At 35.4% G+C, this 17,327-nt stretch overlaps 1 protein-coding gene across 1 annotated transcript in view; it reads right to left on the bottom strand.

The window, feature by feature from the left end:
• The window catches only part of RGS7 (regulator of G protein signaling 7), a 467,306-nt gene that overhangs the window by 75,116 nt on the left and 374,863 nt on the right, over positions 1-17,327 (bottom strand). The window contains exons 5-6 of the mRNA XM_068986068.1: positions 6,325-6,431; positions 540-591 (exon numbers count right to left, since the gene is read on the bottom strand). Of these exons, the coding sequence (XP_068842169.1) occupies positions 540-591; positions 6,325-6,431 (159 nt within the window). The remainder of the gene's footprint in view (positions 1-539; positions 592-6,324; positions 6,432-17,327) is intronic.

Here is a 17,327-nt window from a genome sequence, read left to right as displayed (position 1 = left end):
AGTAGACTGAAGTTGATTCACTATGATTGAATTTCCTACTCTATCTTTTCTTTTGTTTGCATTTGGCCTTTCATGTTTAACAAAACCTTCTGCTAACAGAATCACAAGATCCCTCAAATAATAGTGAGAAAAGTGCAGTGTGGAAGGCAAGGGACTTACTACAAATCATAGCTAAATAGAAGAGGTGAACAAAAATTCTGGCTCTCCGAACCCCTTTGTTACTCTATCCAGTAGACCAGTGTGGTACAGAAAAATAATAATAATAATAGTCCTTTTAGGTTTATTTATAGCTCTTTAAGCTATTCAAAAAAAAAGGATTTTTTTTAAATAGTCACAGGAGACACTATAACATGGAATAAGCTGCCACCAGATTTGGTGACTTTCTAAACAAGGTCATTTATAAATTCAATGTTAGAAATATTACTCTCATATTGAAAATTTTAGTATTCTCTTCTCAGGGACAAACAATAAAATGCAAGCATTGCTCATCCATACATAATGGTACTGTCAACAATAAAATGAGGAGATATTGCACTGACCATAGTCTGTGTTTTCCGGCTCCCAACAATTTGATGGCCAAAAATAGGGTGTCTGTGGAATGAAAAGAAGTGGAACTTAGGTTAAACATGTAAAGAATTAGTGGGGCTCCTGGTTTATGAGCCGTGTTTATCTTCAGCAATCATCTAGAACAGTTTGCTAACGATGTGTTTTATTATCTAGAAAAAAATACTCAGAGAGGCACTGAAAGGTTTTCCTTTTAAATTTACTTTGCTAATCAATTGTTCAGCCTCTAAATAAGTACAGCATGTATAAAAAACAGCGTACCTTTGCTACAATTGTATGTCACCTGATATAAAGGTAAAAGGACTGATTGCACTATTTATATAGAAGTGTTAATCCACAAGGACTGAAAGCAAAGTATTATATTCACTAAGACTCATGATGAAATAAGTTTATATTTAGCACATTATTTTTGTTGATTCATGTATTTCATCATTGCCCTCCATATATCCAAAAGCACAACCATCAGAATCTTTCCTTAAGATGGGCAAACAGTTGCCTGGCTCTATTAATTATATAATGCAGTTCTCAACATTATCCAGCTAGATTAAAACAACTTTTCTCCTTCACTTTAAAAAACATTTCTTCATAGAAACACTTACTTCTCTAAATTTTTTAACTACCCAAGTCAGAGATCAGTTTTTTAAACTAATATCTTAGTTGACTGCTTAACAATAGACATAAATGATTCTAGAAACTGACTGATGAAACTACAAAGAAAATGTCTGATTGGGAAAACCAATTATTATCATCAGCAGATTATATTTTCTGACAGGCCTTTTCTAGCCCTGATGGCTAGACATGCTTGACTCCAAACCCTGAGCAAACTCCATGACTATCTGTCTGCTGTTTCAAATTGTTCCTTGCACGATGATGGCCCTGGGATTCAATGGGACAGTCTCTGCAGACATCAGACTTGTGGATTTGATTATATTTATTTGTCAATTACATTAACAATCTGTGTGTAGCGAGCATATTTGGTGTAATCTCTGATTGCGTGCATGCATGCTCAGTCACTTAGTCATGTCCAATTCTTTGCGACCCTATGGACTGTAGCCAGCCAGGGTCCTCTGTCCATAGAATTTTCCGAACAAGAATACTGGACTGGGTTGCTGTTTTCTTCTTCAGATGATCTTTTCAACCCAGGGATCGAACCCATATCTCCTACCTCTCTTGCATTGGCAAGCGGATTCTTTGCCACTGTGCCACCTGGGAAGCCCAATCTCTGATTACCAGTTTGATAATTCTGCCTCCTAGAAGAGGGATTCTCAAGGAGGGGAAAAGGGTAACTGGGAGAACTTTTTGCATCTCTGAGAGAGGGTCCTTCCAAACTGTTCAGGACCCCCAGGGGATTTGATTCACTTTCTATACTTTCTTGGAAATTGCTCCGGTATCATAAAGAAGGCTACTAATACTAATTCTGCATATAGGTGAACAAATTTAGAGGGTAAAAAGGTTGAAGCACTAGATAAAGGGGGATATCAAGGCTTTATACAGCACTCCCTCATTGGCAAATAAATTCACTTAACCCAATTTGAGGGCAAAATTGGGTCACTGTTCTAGGGGAAGCATAGAGAAACATAGAAAAAATCTTCTCATGCAGGCTGGTAGTGTTTGAGATACTTCTCAAATAATGCATTATTCCCTTTGGGTTGCTTCTTTAGTTTGGGGGATGTGTGTGTGTATGCAAGCATATTTATTTAATTTTTAAAATATTTACTCTAGTCAGACTGGTCAAACACATACTTTTTTTTTTTCTCAAAACTACAAGGAATGTTTTCATCAGTATTCTTACAATTTTATTTTTCTATCATTTATTTAGTGAAAACTCCCTGACTGTAAAATAAATGACTGAAACTATTTTATCCTGTGATATTATGTGGAAAGATGGTTCCAAGTCTTCCAAGGAGACCAAACCAGTCAATACTAAAGGAAATCAACCCTGAATATTCATTAGAAGGACTGATGCTGATGCTGAAGATGAAGCTCCAATGCTGTGGCCACTTGATGCAAAGAGCCGACTCATTAGAAAAGACCCTGATGCTGAGAAAGACTGAAGGCAGGAGGAGAAGGGAACGCCAGAGGATGAGATGGTTGGGTGTGTGGCATCATTGACTCAACGGACATGAATTTGAGCAGGTTTCAGGAGATGGCAAAAGACAAGGTCGACTGGTGTGCTGCAGTCCATGGGGTCACAAAGAGTCAGACACGACTAAGCAACTGAACAACAATAACATTAAGTGGAAAAGGCATAAAACTAACACTCTTTACTAATATTGCAATATTTTTTTCTAGGAAACATATTTTGACTTATAGTAAAAGACAATTTCTTCCCCAGAAGGCTCTAGTGGTAAAGAACCTGTCTGCTAATATAGGAGATGTAAGAGACATGGGTTTGATCCCTGGGTCAGGAAAATCCCCTGGAGGAGGAGAACAAGTCACTCCAGTATGCTTGCCTGGAGAATCCCACGGACAGAGGAGCTTAGTGGACTACAGTTCATAGGGTCACAAAGAGTCAGATGTGACTGAAATGACTTGCATAGCACAAAGCACAAAAGGCAATTTAAAGAATAACAAATCTTATAGTTTGCTGGAATTTAAAAATTTACTTTCACAGTTCAGCTAGACTGTAGGACACGTTAGTGTTTTTCAGAGTTGGGTTCTTTAGCTGTGATTAAACAGATTTAAAACTGTCTAGCCATCACTCAGTAATCTTTGGCACATATACTAATGTGATGAAAGTCATGAAAGTGATCTGGATAATCATGTCGGATCTCAATTTCAGTTAGCGAGGGAGAATAATTAGACAATCACAAGTTTACAGTACATACAAAAGTCACGATTGAAAATTTACACAATGCAGCATACCAGTGAAACTGTTTGTCTCAAACTTATGACCCAAAGCTTCTTCAGATTCCTAATGATGGCCAGAATCTCAATCATTTCCTGAAGCAATTATAAACACAACATTGCAAGCTTCCTAGTTTAATTCATGAATTTTAAAATCCTTTCATGGAATTGAATTTCAATTTACTGTAATAAAGAACTTAATGCTGCCTGGAACCAATGCAAAAATGGAAGCATATACCTTGAACAATAATGTGTTTTCTATTTCTAGAGCTGTTCAAGTATAGATTAATTAATGCCTTGGTAGACACTGTAGCAGGAATTAAATTATCCCTGACTTTAGTGAGGTTTCTTTGCTTTTAAAACCTTGGTTTTAAGATTGTATGGTTATTAGATTTACAAATATATCATATTATATCCTATTTTGAACATGTGTATATGTCATTAAAGTATTTAACATTAATTCATATAATTTAAAAGATTATCTATCATCTATTGGAAGGAATGATGTTGAAGCTGAAACTCTAATACTTTGGCCACCTGATGCGAAGAGCTGATTCATTTAAAAAGACCTGATGCTGGGAAAGATTGACGGCAGGAGAAGGGGACAACAGAGGATGAGATGGTTGGACGGCATCACCAACTCAATGGACATGAGTTTGAGTAAGCTCCAGAAGTTGGAGATGGACAGGGAGGCCTGGTGTGCTGCAGTCCATGGGGTTGCAAAGAGTTGAACATGACTGAGCAACTGAACTGAACCGAACTGATCATCTGTTTAGGTATATCAAACTTGGCAATCTTCTGCCTGTACCTAGAAGTAATGTAAGAGATCTGGGTTTGGTCCCTGGGTTGGGAAGATCCCCTGGAGAAGGGAAAGGCTACCCACTCTAGTATTCTGGCCTGGAGAATTCCATGGACTGTACAGGGTCGCAAAGAGTCGGACGTGACTGTGCGACTTTCATTTTCACTTTCAAGACATCACTACTAATTTTCATCCATGCCTCAGCTAATTTGTTTTGAGGGAAATTTTTAATTCAATAATTGTCAAAGGTAGATTATATTCAGGGCTTCACAGGTGGTGCTAGTGGTAAAGAACCCAGCTGCCAATGCAGGAGACATAAGAGACCAGGGTTCAATTCCTGGGTTGGGAAGAACCCTTGGAGGAGGGCATGGTAACCCACTCCAGTATTCTTGCCTGGAGAATCCCATGGACAGAGGAACCTGGTGGGTTACAGTCCATAGGACAGCAAAGAGTCGGACATGACTGAAGTGACCTACCACACACACACACACACACACGCAGATTATATTCAATGCCTCCCTTACAGATATATTAATCTTATACATAGATGATTTTACTTGTAAATTGACAGTAAAGATGGATAAAAGTTGGCATTTTATCAAAAAATATCTTTCATTTAGAATTTGTAAAAAAAAATTTAGGCCTAATGTTTACTTTATATATGAAAAATTCATATAAGAAAATAAGATTTTATGGAAAATATAACCCTGCAATACCAAAGTAACTCCTTTAAAAAATCAAAAAGTGTTAGTAGCACATACAAAATTTCTTTTCTAATAACTAGTAATTTTTATTCACTAAAATGCTAACCTTAGGACCACAAGTTACTCTAACTTAATAATAAGCTATTTTAAGCACTATTACTTTAAATTTAACTGTTCTAAGGATAAAGCTTCATTATTTTAAAGACTTTTAAAATTAAGTGATCCAACTAATTTCAATTGCTTGAATACTTAGGTCAGCATCACAATTTCAGGAGGTTGCATTATTTCCTAGCTATTCAGTGTAAAATCCAACGATTATTTCCTGGGATAGAAGTGCTTTGTAAGAGTGAGAATACTCTAGGAGGACAATGAGCTTTGAGAACAACTTTTTTTCAAAACATATTCCCTCTGTTCTCCGCTTCCCCAAGCAAGTCCTTAGGCACTCAAGTCAGTTATTTAATCAATAAATCAGAGCTAGTGAGAAGAATGCTCCAATGTCTAAAAGTGGGAGAATGGGAAGAATCCTCTGAAAGTACCTAGAGCTAGAGTTTGAACTCTGGCATTATATATGCCTTAATTTTACAGACTGGAATCCACTAGTCAGTTACTAATGAATCATAATGTCTAATGAAATGTAGAATACACTTCAGGCAAATCATCGTAACTCAAGTGTCAACTGTGTGCCCAATGACCAAAATTGGAGTCCATAATCATTTCCTCAAAGATTATTCTTTATAGGTATCTCATTTGAAAATGACTTAGAATAACTCTTGTCAGTTAATAAGTTATCTAAGATGGCCTCCTATATACATGCAAAGCATCATGCGTGTCCTTCATAGACTTTTTCAGTCACCAAGTCATTTCCAACTCTTTGTGATCCCACAGACTGCAGCATGCTAAGCTTCCCTGTCCTTCATTATCTCCTGGAGTTTGCTCAAACTCCAGTTCATTGAGTCGGTGATGTCATCCAACCATCTCATCCTCCATTGCCACTTTCTCCACAGACTTATAGAAGGTCTCAGACATGCAGAGGATATGTATTTATTAGTTAATTCTATCCTGGAGCTTCAAGCATTCCCATGACTGGTTGGACTGTAGATGGCTCTGGATGACATAGGGTCCAGAGTATAACAAATTTAGTTACCATCTCTCAACTTCCTTCCTAGCAAATAAATATAATTTACAGATGACTGTCTCATTTTCCTGAATTCCACTGTCACTCTGAATTTTTCTCAAATTTTTTATATGAAATGTAACTTCAATCATTACACAACTCAGCTTTCACAAATTATTAATTAGATTCTAACTAGCTCAAGTCAAAGTAAAATAAACCAAGTCTCAAAATTTCTGTACAAACAATGAAAATGCAGACGTATTTTTACTTTTAAATAATACTTTTAATAAACTTACTTGGAACCGGTAAAAGGTGCCATCATCCTTGAGTGTGAGGACATGATCCGAGATTGGAAAGAAGTAGCCGTGGGCAGCCATTAGCGTTCCCAAATGGAGTGCCTCCACTAGTTCATGAAAACAAATGGGAAAACACATATATAATTCTTTAAAGCTGTTCATTCTTAGGCAGGTAGAGTTTTATCCTGTTTCTGTTGAGCACATTCCTACATTGGAATACTCAGCATCCCAGAAAAGCCTGTCTTTGTACTTCTTTCAGCTCTTTCACCTAAGGTACCAAGATGGTTCTGCTTCCTGGCAGTGACCACAATGACCAGCAGTGAATGTGACCAGACCATGAGAACATAAAGCTATGGAATCCTGAAACTGAAGGTCTTTCAGTAATCAAAAAATCTGCTGCCTTCATTTTATAGATGGGACATGTTTTGCTATGGGTTAATAATCTTCCAAAAACAAATATATTTGGCATTTATATAGCACTTTAAACTTCTAAAAGTTCTCATTTGCATCATTCCCTGTCCTGTAATATGAATATCCAATACTATTAGCAATTCTTCTAATGACATGGATCGTTACTAGATAATGTTAATAGGCAATGTTTAGGCATCTAGAACAATTTATACTGCACTAAGAGTGCCTGCAGTCTGTGGTTGGCTAGATTGCTCTAGCTTTTGCTACTGTATGTACAATATTCTAGACATGGACTATGTAGAGATTTATATAACAATGAAAACATTATATTTTCCCAGTAGTCTGAGAAATAGTTGGAACATAATACTGTAATACTCACAGTCCTTCTATAGAAGTTAATGGCCCAACAAAGGCCCAACAAAAGGGATAATAAAATTTGATCACTAGGATTATTACTGCATTTGTGCAGGGACAACATAAAGTTTGCTAACTTGAAGCTTAGAAACTATGGAACTATTCAAGATAGTTTTTTAGTCCAACATAAGCATATATGTATATAGAAAATAAAAAAGTTACGTTTATTGATTTGTTTGTGTATCTGTAGGTGCAATTTTCTGGTGGCTCACATGGTAAAAAATCTGCCTGCAATGCAGAAGACCTGGATTCAATCCCTGGGTCAGGAAGTTCCCCTGGAGAAGGGAACAGCTATCCACTCCAGTATTCTTGCCTGGATAATTCCACGGACAGAAGAGCCTGGTGGGCTACAGTCCATGGGTTTGCAAAGAATCAGACACGACTGAGCAACTGATACTTTTTTACACTTTAATGTGCAATTTATAGATTTAGTTCTATTTTTAGATAAACAGCTAAAATGATTCCTTAACTCTAGGATTCTAACAGACTTTCCAGGACTATGTGTATCTCTAACTCCATCTGTCAATCACAGGTAATTTTCACACTTCAGCTAGTACTGAGTCCCTAAACTGCTTGCTATGGCCCACCTACCTAAGCACAAGAATCTCTTCCTATCCCCTTCCCACGTCTATACTGCTAATAATGAAATAATTGTTAAATTTATTTAACCTGTAGTTGGGTACTATAGTGCCCCTTTTAATATTATCTAGCATATTGCAAAATTTTAAGTGGTAACTTCTACCTCTGGCCTCCACTCTACCGTTCTTGTCAATAAGAAAGAACAACGGCTGACCGTCCTCTTTACCATGGACCTGGAAGACTGTTATTAAGTGACCCAGTTATCCTGTTTACACACCCGATCAATTACACACCTCTCTCCATAGAGTGTTCTTTTTCTACAAAGGAGGATATTTCATCCTTTATGTATCCTTTTAGTTCAAAATCAAGATCTTCTCAAAGTCTGTGCTGCTTATAAGTATATACTCACATATTCTGTGATTCTCATTAAAGCTGAGAAGGTAGTGTTATATGATGGGAAGAACAAAACCTTTGGAAACACTTTTTCACTTTTGTTATTTAAATTCTCTGTGCCTCTCCTATCCATTAATACAGGTAATAAACCCACCCTGCACAGCTCATATGAAAATCAAATAATACATACATACATATATATATATAAAGAAGTTGCAGAACTTTGCTGGTGGCCTAGTGGTAAAGAATCCACTTTACCAGGTGGGTGTGGATTCAATCACTGGTCAGGGATCTAAGATCCCACATGCCCTGGAGCAATTAAGCCTGTGTGCCACAACTACTGAGCCTGTACTCCACAACTGGAGTCCATGCACCATGTTGACAGATTCCACGTGCAGACCCGATGCTGCCAAATAAATAAATAAATGAATAAAAATGATTTAAAAAAAATTTAAAGAGAAGAAGTTGGAATAGTATCCTGTGCATAGTAGATATTCAATACATGGTAGCTCTTGTGCTTCGTTGGGCTTCCCAGGTGACTCAGTGGTAAAAGATCCGCTTGCCAATGCAAGAGACACAGGACATGTAGGTTTGATCCCCTGGAGTAGGAAATGGCAAACCGCACCAGTATTCTTGCCTGAAATAGTCCATAGACAGAGGAGCCTGGCAGGCTACAGTCCAAGGGGTCACAAAGAATTGGACACAACTGAGCACAGAGCACGTTGTGCTTCATTATTTACACACCAGATGATTTTTACTTTTCTCCAAAGTACTTTCAGGAAATCCACTTCCATAATTGGTCTTTAACTAGGCTGAGTGAGGATCTGGCATTCCTAAATAGCATCAGCCAGTCCATCTTCTTTTTGTGTGTTATTTATAAAACTAAAATGGCAAGCATATCTGTGAGGCATGCTGGCCTATAATAATGAGCAGGTGCTTACAGCCTTGGTCATGTTCAGAATCCCTGGTTACTCATGTTGGCAGCACTAGAAAGAACAATTTTTGAGGGTTTCAAAGTCAGGTGGCCTATTTATCTTCTAGTTAGGTATTACCTATATTGTCACAACCATCCTTATTCACTTTATTCCAACAGTCTGTGGCCTAGGAAAATATTATTAGTCCTATTTTCCAGAAAGAGAAATTGAGTTATGGCACATTAGCAAATTTTCAAAATATAGATACAAAAAGGAAAACTGAGATGCCCAGAAAGATTAACAGTAAAGAGCTTCTGAACTCTAAATACAGGAAAGAGTGTGACTAAAATAATACAAAGAAACACCAAAAAAAAAAAAAAAAACCAAAACAAAACGATGCTAACATGCTGATGAGGATTAGAAAAACATAGTGAAAGTAAATATAGGGAAGCTGAAGAAAAGAAAATCAGAAGAAAATGAATAAGTTCTTACTGTATTCAATAGTTACTAATTATATGATAAATCAAACATTTCTAGAGGCAAGATGAATACTGGCTTTCTTCTGCAGGCTTTCTTCACTATCATAATTAGGCCTACATAAATGCTTGCTAGAAAAAATAATATGTATAATAATGTACATAATAATATATGTATATAATAATTACATTATGTATAATAATATAATACATAATAACAATATGTATAATAATATATAATACATATAATAATTATATAATTATAATAATAATATCTATATATGTAGAAAGTGAATTAGCAAGCAATCTCAGCCTCCCACTTCTGAGGTACAAATACTCCATTTTATTGTGTTTAATCATATATATTCTCATTTTACAACCCTCTAAGATATTCTCAGGCTCATAATTTTATTAATAAGGAAAATTGTTTTTGATAGGTTTTTTAAATGCCCTCAATCCAACAGATACACATTTGTGGGAATATCAATAAGATCAAAATTTAGTTTCTATATGGCCCACACAAAGTTCAATGCAGAGGTCAAGTCAAACTATTTAACTTAATATTTAAGAGGACTGAATTTCTAACAAACCATTTAAAATGATTTTAATTTCATTGGTCAAATAGTAACCTGGAAAGTTTGAGATTACAGAAGTTATAATGCTCTATCACAGGACCTCCAGAGAACATGACTCTAGGACAAGATGAATGCTAAGATAAAAATCAGGGCATCATGGTGAATTTCATTTCATTTAAGACTATAACCTTGCATTTAGCATAGCAATAGCAAAAGTAGCTATTGATGTTTGCTGAATGAGTGAATAAGCAGATTTATGAATAAATGGTATACAGAATATGAAAAACATAGTATTGCACAAAAAATACAAACTATTGTGTGTTTGACGATGAGGAGCTTGTTAAGCTCTGCCAAGATAATGTAGATGTTCAAAATATCTTTTCAAAATACTTTTAAAGCTTTTGAAGTGGGGTTGTTGTAGGTATATTATATGGGAAAAGATAACAGTGATATAAATGACTGAAATCCCACTAAAAGATCTTAGAGTGGGCTTGAGATACTTTTCTCAAGGTTGAATTACTGGTAGTAATAACATGGAGACATTTTTCCACATGGTCCAGCTGCTCCTGAATCTCCACAATAGCCTTAATTTAACGAGAATCTGGAGGACTACTGGCAGTCCTGGATCTAAGTGTTGAAAGAATTTAGTGGGTAATCTAGCAAGATCACCCTCCCAATAATGGCACAGCAGATGGCTCCACAACATTATGCTTCTCAGCAAAATAATTATTCATCTTGTACATGTGTTATCCACATCACCCACACAGCTAAATAAAGTTCAACAACAAATTTACTGTAAGATTCCAGTTTATTTTTCATTTGGATATTCAAGCATGAACAAACTCAGGAGTAAACTGCATCTCTAGACAACTGTTACTATGTGAACAGTGTAATGTGGCTGTGTTAAGCCAGATGTACTAATTTCATTACTTCACCTCGAACCTTTAAATAATAGAATTATCAAAATCTATCAAATCTATTTGGTCTAGGTCCAAAAAGCAAAAGGAATTCTACATGGTGTAATTTACTTTGGAACCATAACTACTTCAGAAAGTCAAAAGGATAAAAAGTATACTATAAAAGAGGCTTGTGTTGTTCAGTTCTATATTTCCATATATAGAAATATACACATTTCTATATTAAATTTGTAATTATAACATATTTTTAGAACTCAGTATATTTTCTTTATCCAGCAGTCCCACTGCTGGCAGTCTCAGTACCTCCCAGATACACCCTATATTTTGACACTGATACAACAATGCTTCTGAGTCAAGAAAATAATAATAAAAATGTTCACTAAAAATTACATTTTTATTCCTGTTATGCGTTCTTACTTTTATTTTATGGGTATATAAATCAGCAAATGTGATTCATTTATCAACACAGCATACAAGATGTAGCAAATATGATTAGTGAATGGGGAGAAGTATTTTAGAAGGAAATTCACTCAAGACAGAAAAAAAAAGACATGGATAATATGACATTAAGGCAAGAAAAGCTAAAAAGTAGTCACAAGTAAGTTATTAAATAGTATTAATAAAATAACAGACATTTATCTTCATGTGTCTCATAAAGGAAAGATTTTGTTAAACTTGTTATTCTCTAAGAAGATAGGGAAGTGGTTATAGAAATATTTAAAAATATTATACTTTTTTAGAATAGGTATCAATAGCCCTTATCACACACACACACAGGGTAGAGTAGTCTAGTTGCCTCATATGGTTAAGTATGAAAGCTTAGGAAATTATTTCAATATGAAGAACAGTGCTGAAATATTTTAAAAGTGAAAGGTATCACATAGGTGATATCTTTGTGATATTGGTGTGGAGGACTGGTTTAAGATCCATGGTATCTGGTAACTATAATTATATCAGGATGTTCATTTCACTGACACAGTATATCCTTTTGTAAAACTGCTAGGTGCATCATTGTATAAAATGAGCCACACTTCAACAAGATTCTGTTTTATTTACATGTGTGATTAGGTGCTAGAACAGTATTCAGAGGAGAGAAAAATCACACTGAGTTTATTCAAGAATAGTGTAAGGAAAGTGTAATAATCACAAGAGCCAAGGCAATAATAAATTACAGTGTAAAGCAACATTCCTTCTAAAGTTCAATATACATTCTGCAAAATTTCCATTTTCATCTAAAAAACGTTTATTTATTTGCCAGCACTGGATCTTAGTTGTGGCATGCGGGATCTTCCGATATATGCAGACTCTTAGTTGTGGCATGTAGTTAGTTGCGGCATGTAGATACCCTGATCAGGTATCGAATACCCTGATCAGGTATCGAATCCGGACTCCTTGCATTGGGAGCAGAGAGTCTTAGCCACTGGACCACAAGGGATTTTCTTCTATTGCCATTTTCTTCGTTGTTTTGGGTTCATTTTTATAGGTCTTTTTTTCTTCCCTTCCTCTTTGTTCTCTTGCTGATGACCATCTTTAGTGTTCTGTTTGGGATGCTTTTTCTTTTTTTGTTTGTGTATATATTGTAGTTCTTTGGTTTGCATTCCCCATAAGTTTTTTGTTTAACAGTCTATATATGTAGAAAGTTGTTTGAAGTTGCTGGTCTCTTTCCCACCTAGAGAAGTTACTTTAGCAATAGCTGTAAAGATAATGTGGTACTGCTCAATTCTCTTAGCTTTTCTTCCTGTAAAGATTTTGATTTCTCTGATGAATTTGAATGAGAGTCTTGCTGGGTAGAGTATTCTTGGCTGTAGGTTTTTCCATTTCCTCACTTTAAAGATATCATGCCACTCCCTTCTGACCTGCAGAGTTTCTGCTAAAAAAGCAGCTGAATATCTTATGGGGATGCCCTCATATATTACTTGCTGCCTTTCCTTTGTTGCATTTAATACTTTTTCTTTATATTTAATTTTTGCTATTTTGATTAGCATGGGTCTTGACATGTTTCTCCTTATTTTATCCTGTATGGGACTTTCTGCACTTTCTGGACTTAGGTGACTCTTTCGTTTTCCAGGTTAAAGAAGTTTCCGTTTGCTGCCCTGCATGTAGGATTGTTGGTATTATCTTTCTAAATTCCATATATATACGCATTAATACACAGTATTTGTTTTTTTCTTTCTGACTTACTTCACTCTGATATGATATGATAGTGGGTCTATCCACAGCTCTGGAAATGAAATTGTTTCATTCCTTTTGATGCCTCTTTTAAAATTTTTATTGTCCTCATACAATTTATTTAAGAGAATGTTTAATTTATGTTCTCTTTTAGACTTTTATAATGTCGTCTTATATCGATATTTAAGCCATTTTGAGCTTATTTTTGTGTATGGTGTGTGTGTGTGTTGTAAATTCACTGATTAACATGCAGCTATCCAGCTTTCCCAACACCACTTGTCAAAGAGACTGTGTTTTCTCCACTGTATACTCTTGCTTCCTTTGTCAAAGATTATTTGACCATAGGTGTGTGAGTTTATTTCTATACTCCTTATTCTGTTCCATTGATCCATATGTCTCTTTTTGCACAAACACCGTGCTGTTGTGGGTACTCCAGCTTTGTAGTACTATCTGAAATCTGGGAGGATTCTGCATCCAGCAGAATGTTCAAAACAGCATTCTGTTCTTTTTCCTCAAGATTGCTTTGACACTTCTGGGTCTTATATTGTTCCATATAAATTTCTGGATTATTTGTTCTAGTTCTGTGAAAAATGTCATGGGTAATTTAATAGGGATCACAATAAATTTGTAGACTGCTTTGGATAGTATGCATATTAACAGTATTAATTTTCCAGTCTAAGACCACAATATATCTTTCCATTTCTTTGAATCATTTCCTTTATCAAAGTTTTATAGTTCTCAGCGTGTAAGTCTTTCAACTTTTTGGTCAGTTTATTCCTAAATATTTTATTTTTTGATGCAATTTTAAAAAGTACTGTTTTTTGACTCCCTTTCTGATATGTCAATGTTAGTATAAAGAAATGAAACAGATTTCTGTATTTTAATATTGGATCTTCCTACCTTGCTGAATTCATCATTGATAATTTTGAGGTTAACAAACAAATTTGCATTATTTGAGAAGTATTAGCTTATAAATTTTAAAAGATTTCTTTACCTTAATTAACTAAAGGAATGAACCAAATGAGCCTACAAAATATGCTTTCTTTAAAAAACTATAAAAGTGAAAGTAGCTTAGTCATGTCTGACTCTTTGCGACCCCATGAACTGTACAGCTCATGGAATTCTCCTGGCCAGAATACTGGAGTGGGTAGCCTGTCCCTTCTCCAAGGGAATCTTCCCAACGCAGGGATTGAACCCAGGTCTCCTGCATTACAGGCGGATTCTTTACTAGCTGAGCCACCAGGAAAGCCCAAGAAAACTGGAGTGGGTAGCCTATCCCTTCTCCAGGGGATCTTCCCAACCCAGGAATCAAACCAGGGCTTCTTGCACTGCAGGTGGATTCTTTATCAGTTGAGCTACCAGGGAATCCACCCCCCCACCCCCCCGCAAAAACTATAGTAGATATATTAATTTCAGACAAAGCAAACTTTATAACAGGGGGATTGTCAGGGCTAATGGCGGATGATGAATAATCATAAAGAGGTCAATTCTCCAAGAAGACAGAACAAGTTAGATGTCTATAAACTTAACAGAGTGTCAAAATATGTAAGGCAAACAGTGATAGGACTGAAAGAAGAAATATACAAATCCATTATTATAGTTGTAAACTTCAGCACCAGTCTTTCAGTAATAGATACATAAAATAGACAAAAAGATCAATAAGACTTAGATGAACCTGAAGAACACTATCCATCACTTGATGTAACTGATGTGTATATAATATTCTATCCAACAATAGTAGAGTTATTCTGTAGCACACATGAAATATACATCAATGTTAAGGGATGAATCACATTCTGGGCCATAAAACAAACCTGAAAATATTGAAAAGAATAAAAATCATGCAAAGTATTATTATAATAGAATTACATATATTATAAAGTTAAACTAAATATCAATAAAATAAGGACAGTTGATAAATACCAAAATGTTCAAAATTAAATAATATACATCTTAGTAATTCACATGTCAAAGAAAAATCCTAGAGAGAAATTAAAAATTATAATGAGCTGAATGAATACATAATTTATCAAAACTTGTATTCTATAGCAAAGGCAGTACTTAGAGGGAAATTTATAGTGCTAAATGCATCAATAACGTAAGGTGGAACTTTAGTATCACAGAAATTAGAGAAAGAAGGGTGATTTAAAGCTAAAGAAAGGATAAAATTACAGAAGCAACCAGAAAACAATAGAGAAAAATCAATGAAATTGATAGACTTCCAGCCAGGCTAACTAGGAAAAGAAGAAAGAAAAAAACAAATTGCCAATATCAGAAATGAAAGGGGAGACACTGTGGATCATTACTACTGACCTATGAATATTAAAAAGATAATAAAGTAACACTATTAACAGTGCTGTGCCCACAAATTTGATAACTTCAGTAAAATAATCAATTACTTGAAAGATATAAACCAAAACATACAGAAGAGGCAACAGGTAACCTGAATAGCTCTATTTTTTCAAAGAGAGGAATCAATAGTAAACTCCCTTCAAAAAAAGCAATGGTTCTAGAAAGTTTTGCTGGTAAATTCTACCAAATATTTAGGGAAGAAGTGTTACCAGTTCTTCCAGAAAATTACAAGCAGATAGAACAGTTCCTAACAGTTTCTATAAGATTATTATTACCTGAATACTAAACTCAGAGAAAGATGTTACAAGAAGGAAAATGACAGGCCACTTTCTCTTACTAACATAGAAAAAAAACCTCAATGAAATATTATCAAATTAAATTCAACAATCAATAAAAAAAAGGATTCTACCACAATCAATCTTCTTCCCTGTCTTTCTTCTCCCAAACTTTGTGAGGAAGTATAAAAAACACAGAGGTTCATGCTGATATAAATAAGTGACTGAATAAGTGGAGGATATGGACAAAGTTCTCCATCAAAAACAAAAAACAACAACAAAAAAATGGAGTAATTTATGTATACATTTCACCCTGAATGAGTTGGAGCATAAATTCTTACTCCTTTAGTTTGAGCTACATTTAGGAATTTCTTTCCAAAGAGTAAATATGAAAAAGGTGGGGAAAATGTCACTTTACAATGAGATTTATATCATCAACATAAAGTAAAAGTCTAGGTTCATTGCTTTTTAAAAAACATAGCAATTTGTTATGTAAAACAATTTTTTTAAAGCTGAAAAGAATCCTTTTCTTCTATTAAATATCCTTTACACTTTTGTCTAAGGTCAGATGACTATATTTGTGTGGGTCTATTTCTGGGCTGTTCCATTGATCTATATGTCTGTTCTTTCCCCTATGACAATACTACTTAATTTATTTTGTTGCAAAATGTTTTCGATCTTTCCAATGGGAACTCTCTCGATTGGCTTCTGTGTCCATTTGCATACCTCCAGCATTCTGCGTACCCTTATTAAATTCATATTACTACTTGAAAGAAGGCAGTCTAAAAAGATTATAGACTGTCTGATATCATTTATATGCCATTCTGAAAAAGGAATAATAGAGACAGTAAACAGATCAGTAAGCTATGACAAAACTAGACAGCATATTAAAAAGCAAAGACATCACTTTGCCAACAAAGGTTCATATAGTCAAAGCTATGATTTTTTTTCAGTAGTTATGTACAGATGTGAAAATTGGACTATAAGGAAAGCGGAGCACTGAAGAATTGATGCTATTGAACTGTGGTGCTGGAGAAGAATCCTGAGAGTCTCTTGGACAGCAAGGAGATCAAAATAGTTAATACTAAAGAAATCAACCCTGAATATTCATTGGAAGGACTGATGCTGAAGCTGAAGCTCCAATACTTTGGCCACCTGATATGAAGAGCCAACCCACTGGAAAAAATTCTGAGGCTGGGAAAGACTGAAGGCAAAAGGAGAATGAGGGCAGCAGAGGATGAGATAGTTAGATAGCATCACCAACTCAATGGACATGAGTCTGAGCAAACTCTGGGAGATGGTAAAGGACAGGGAAGCCTGGCGTGCTGCAGTCCATGGGGTCGCAAAGAGGTGGACATGACTTAGCAACTGAACAAAAACAAAACAGATCAATGGCTGTCTGATGTGACGAAAAGAACACTTATCTCTGTGATCTTCCTCCCTCAAACCTAAAACCCCACAGAAATCATGAGGAAAAAACATCAAACAAATCCTAGTTCAGGGACATTTTATAAAACACCTAACCAGT

Source organism: Capricornis sumatraensis, chromosome 14, assembly GCF_032405125.1.
Source record: "Capricornis sumatraensis isolate serow.1 chromosome 14, serow.2, whole genome shotgun sequence".
In the NCBI taxonomy this organism is placed as follows: domain Eukaryota; kingdom Metazoa; phylum Chordata; class Mammalia; order Artiodactyla; family Bovidae; genus Capricornis; species Capricornis sumatraensis.
This window is presented reverse-complemented; position numbering and strand designations above follow the sequence as displayed.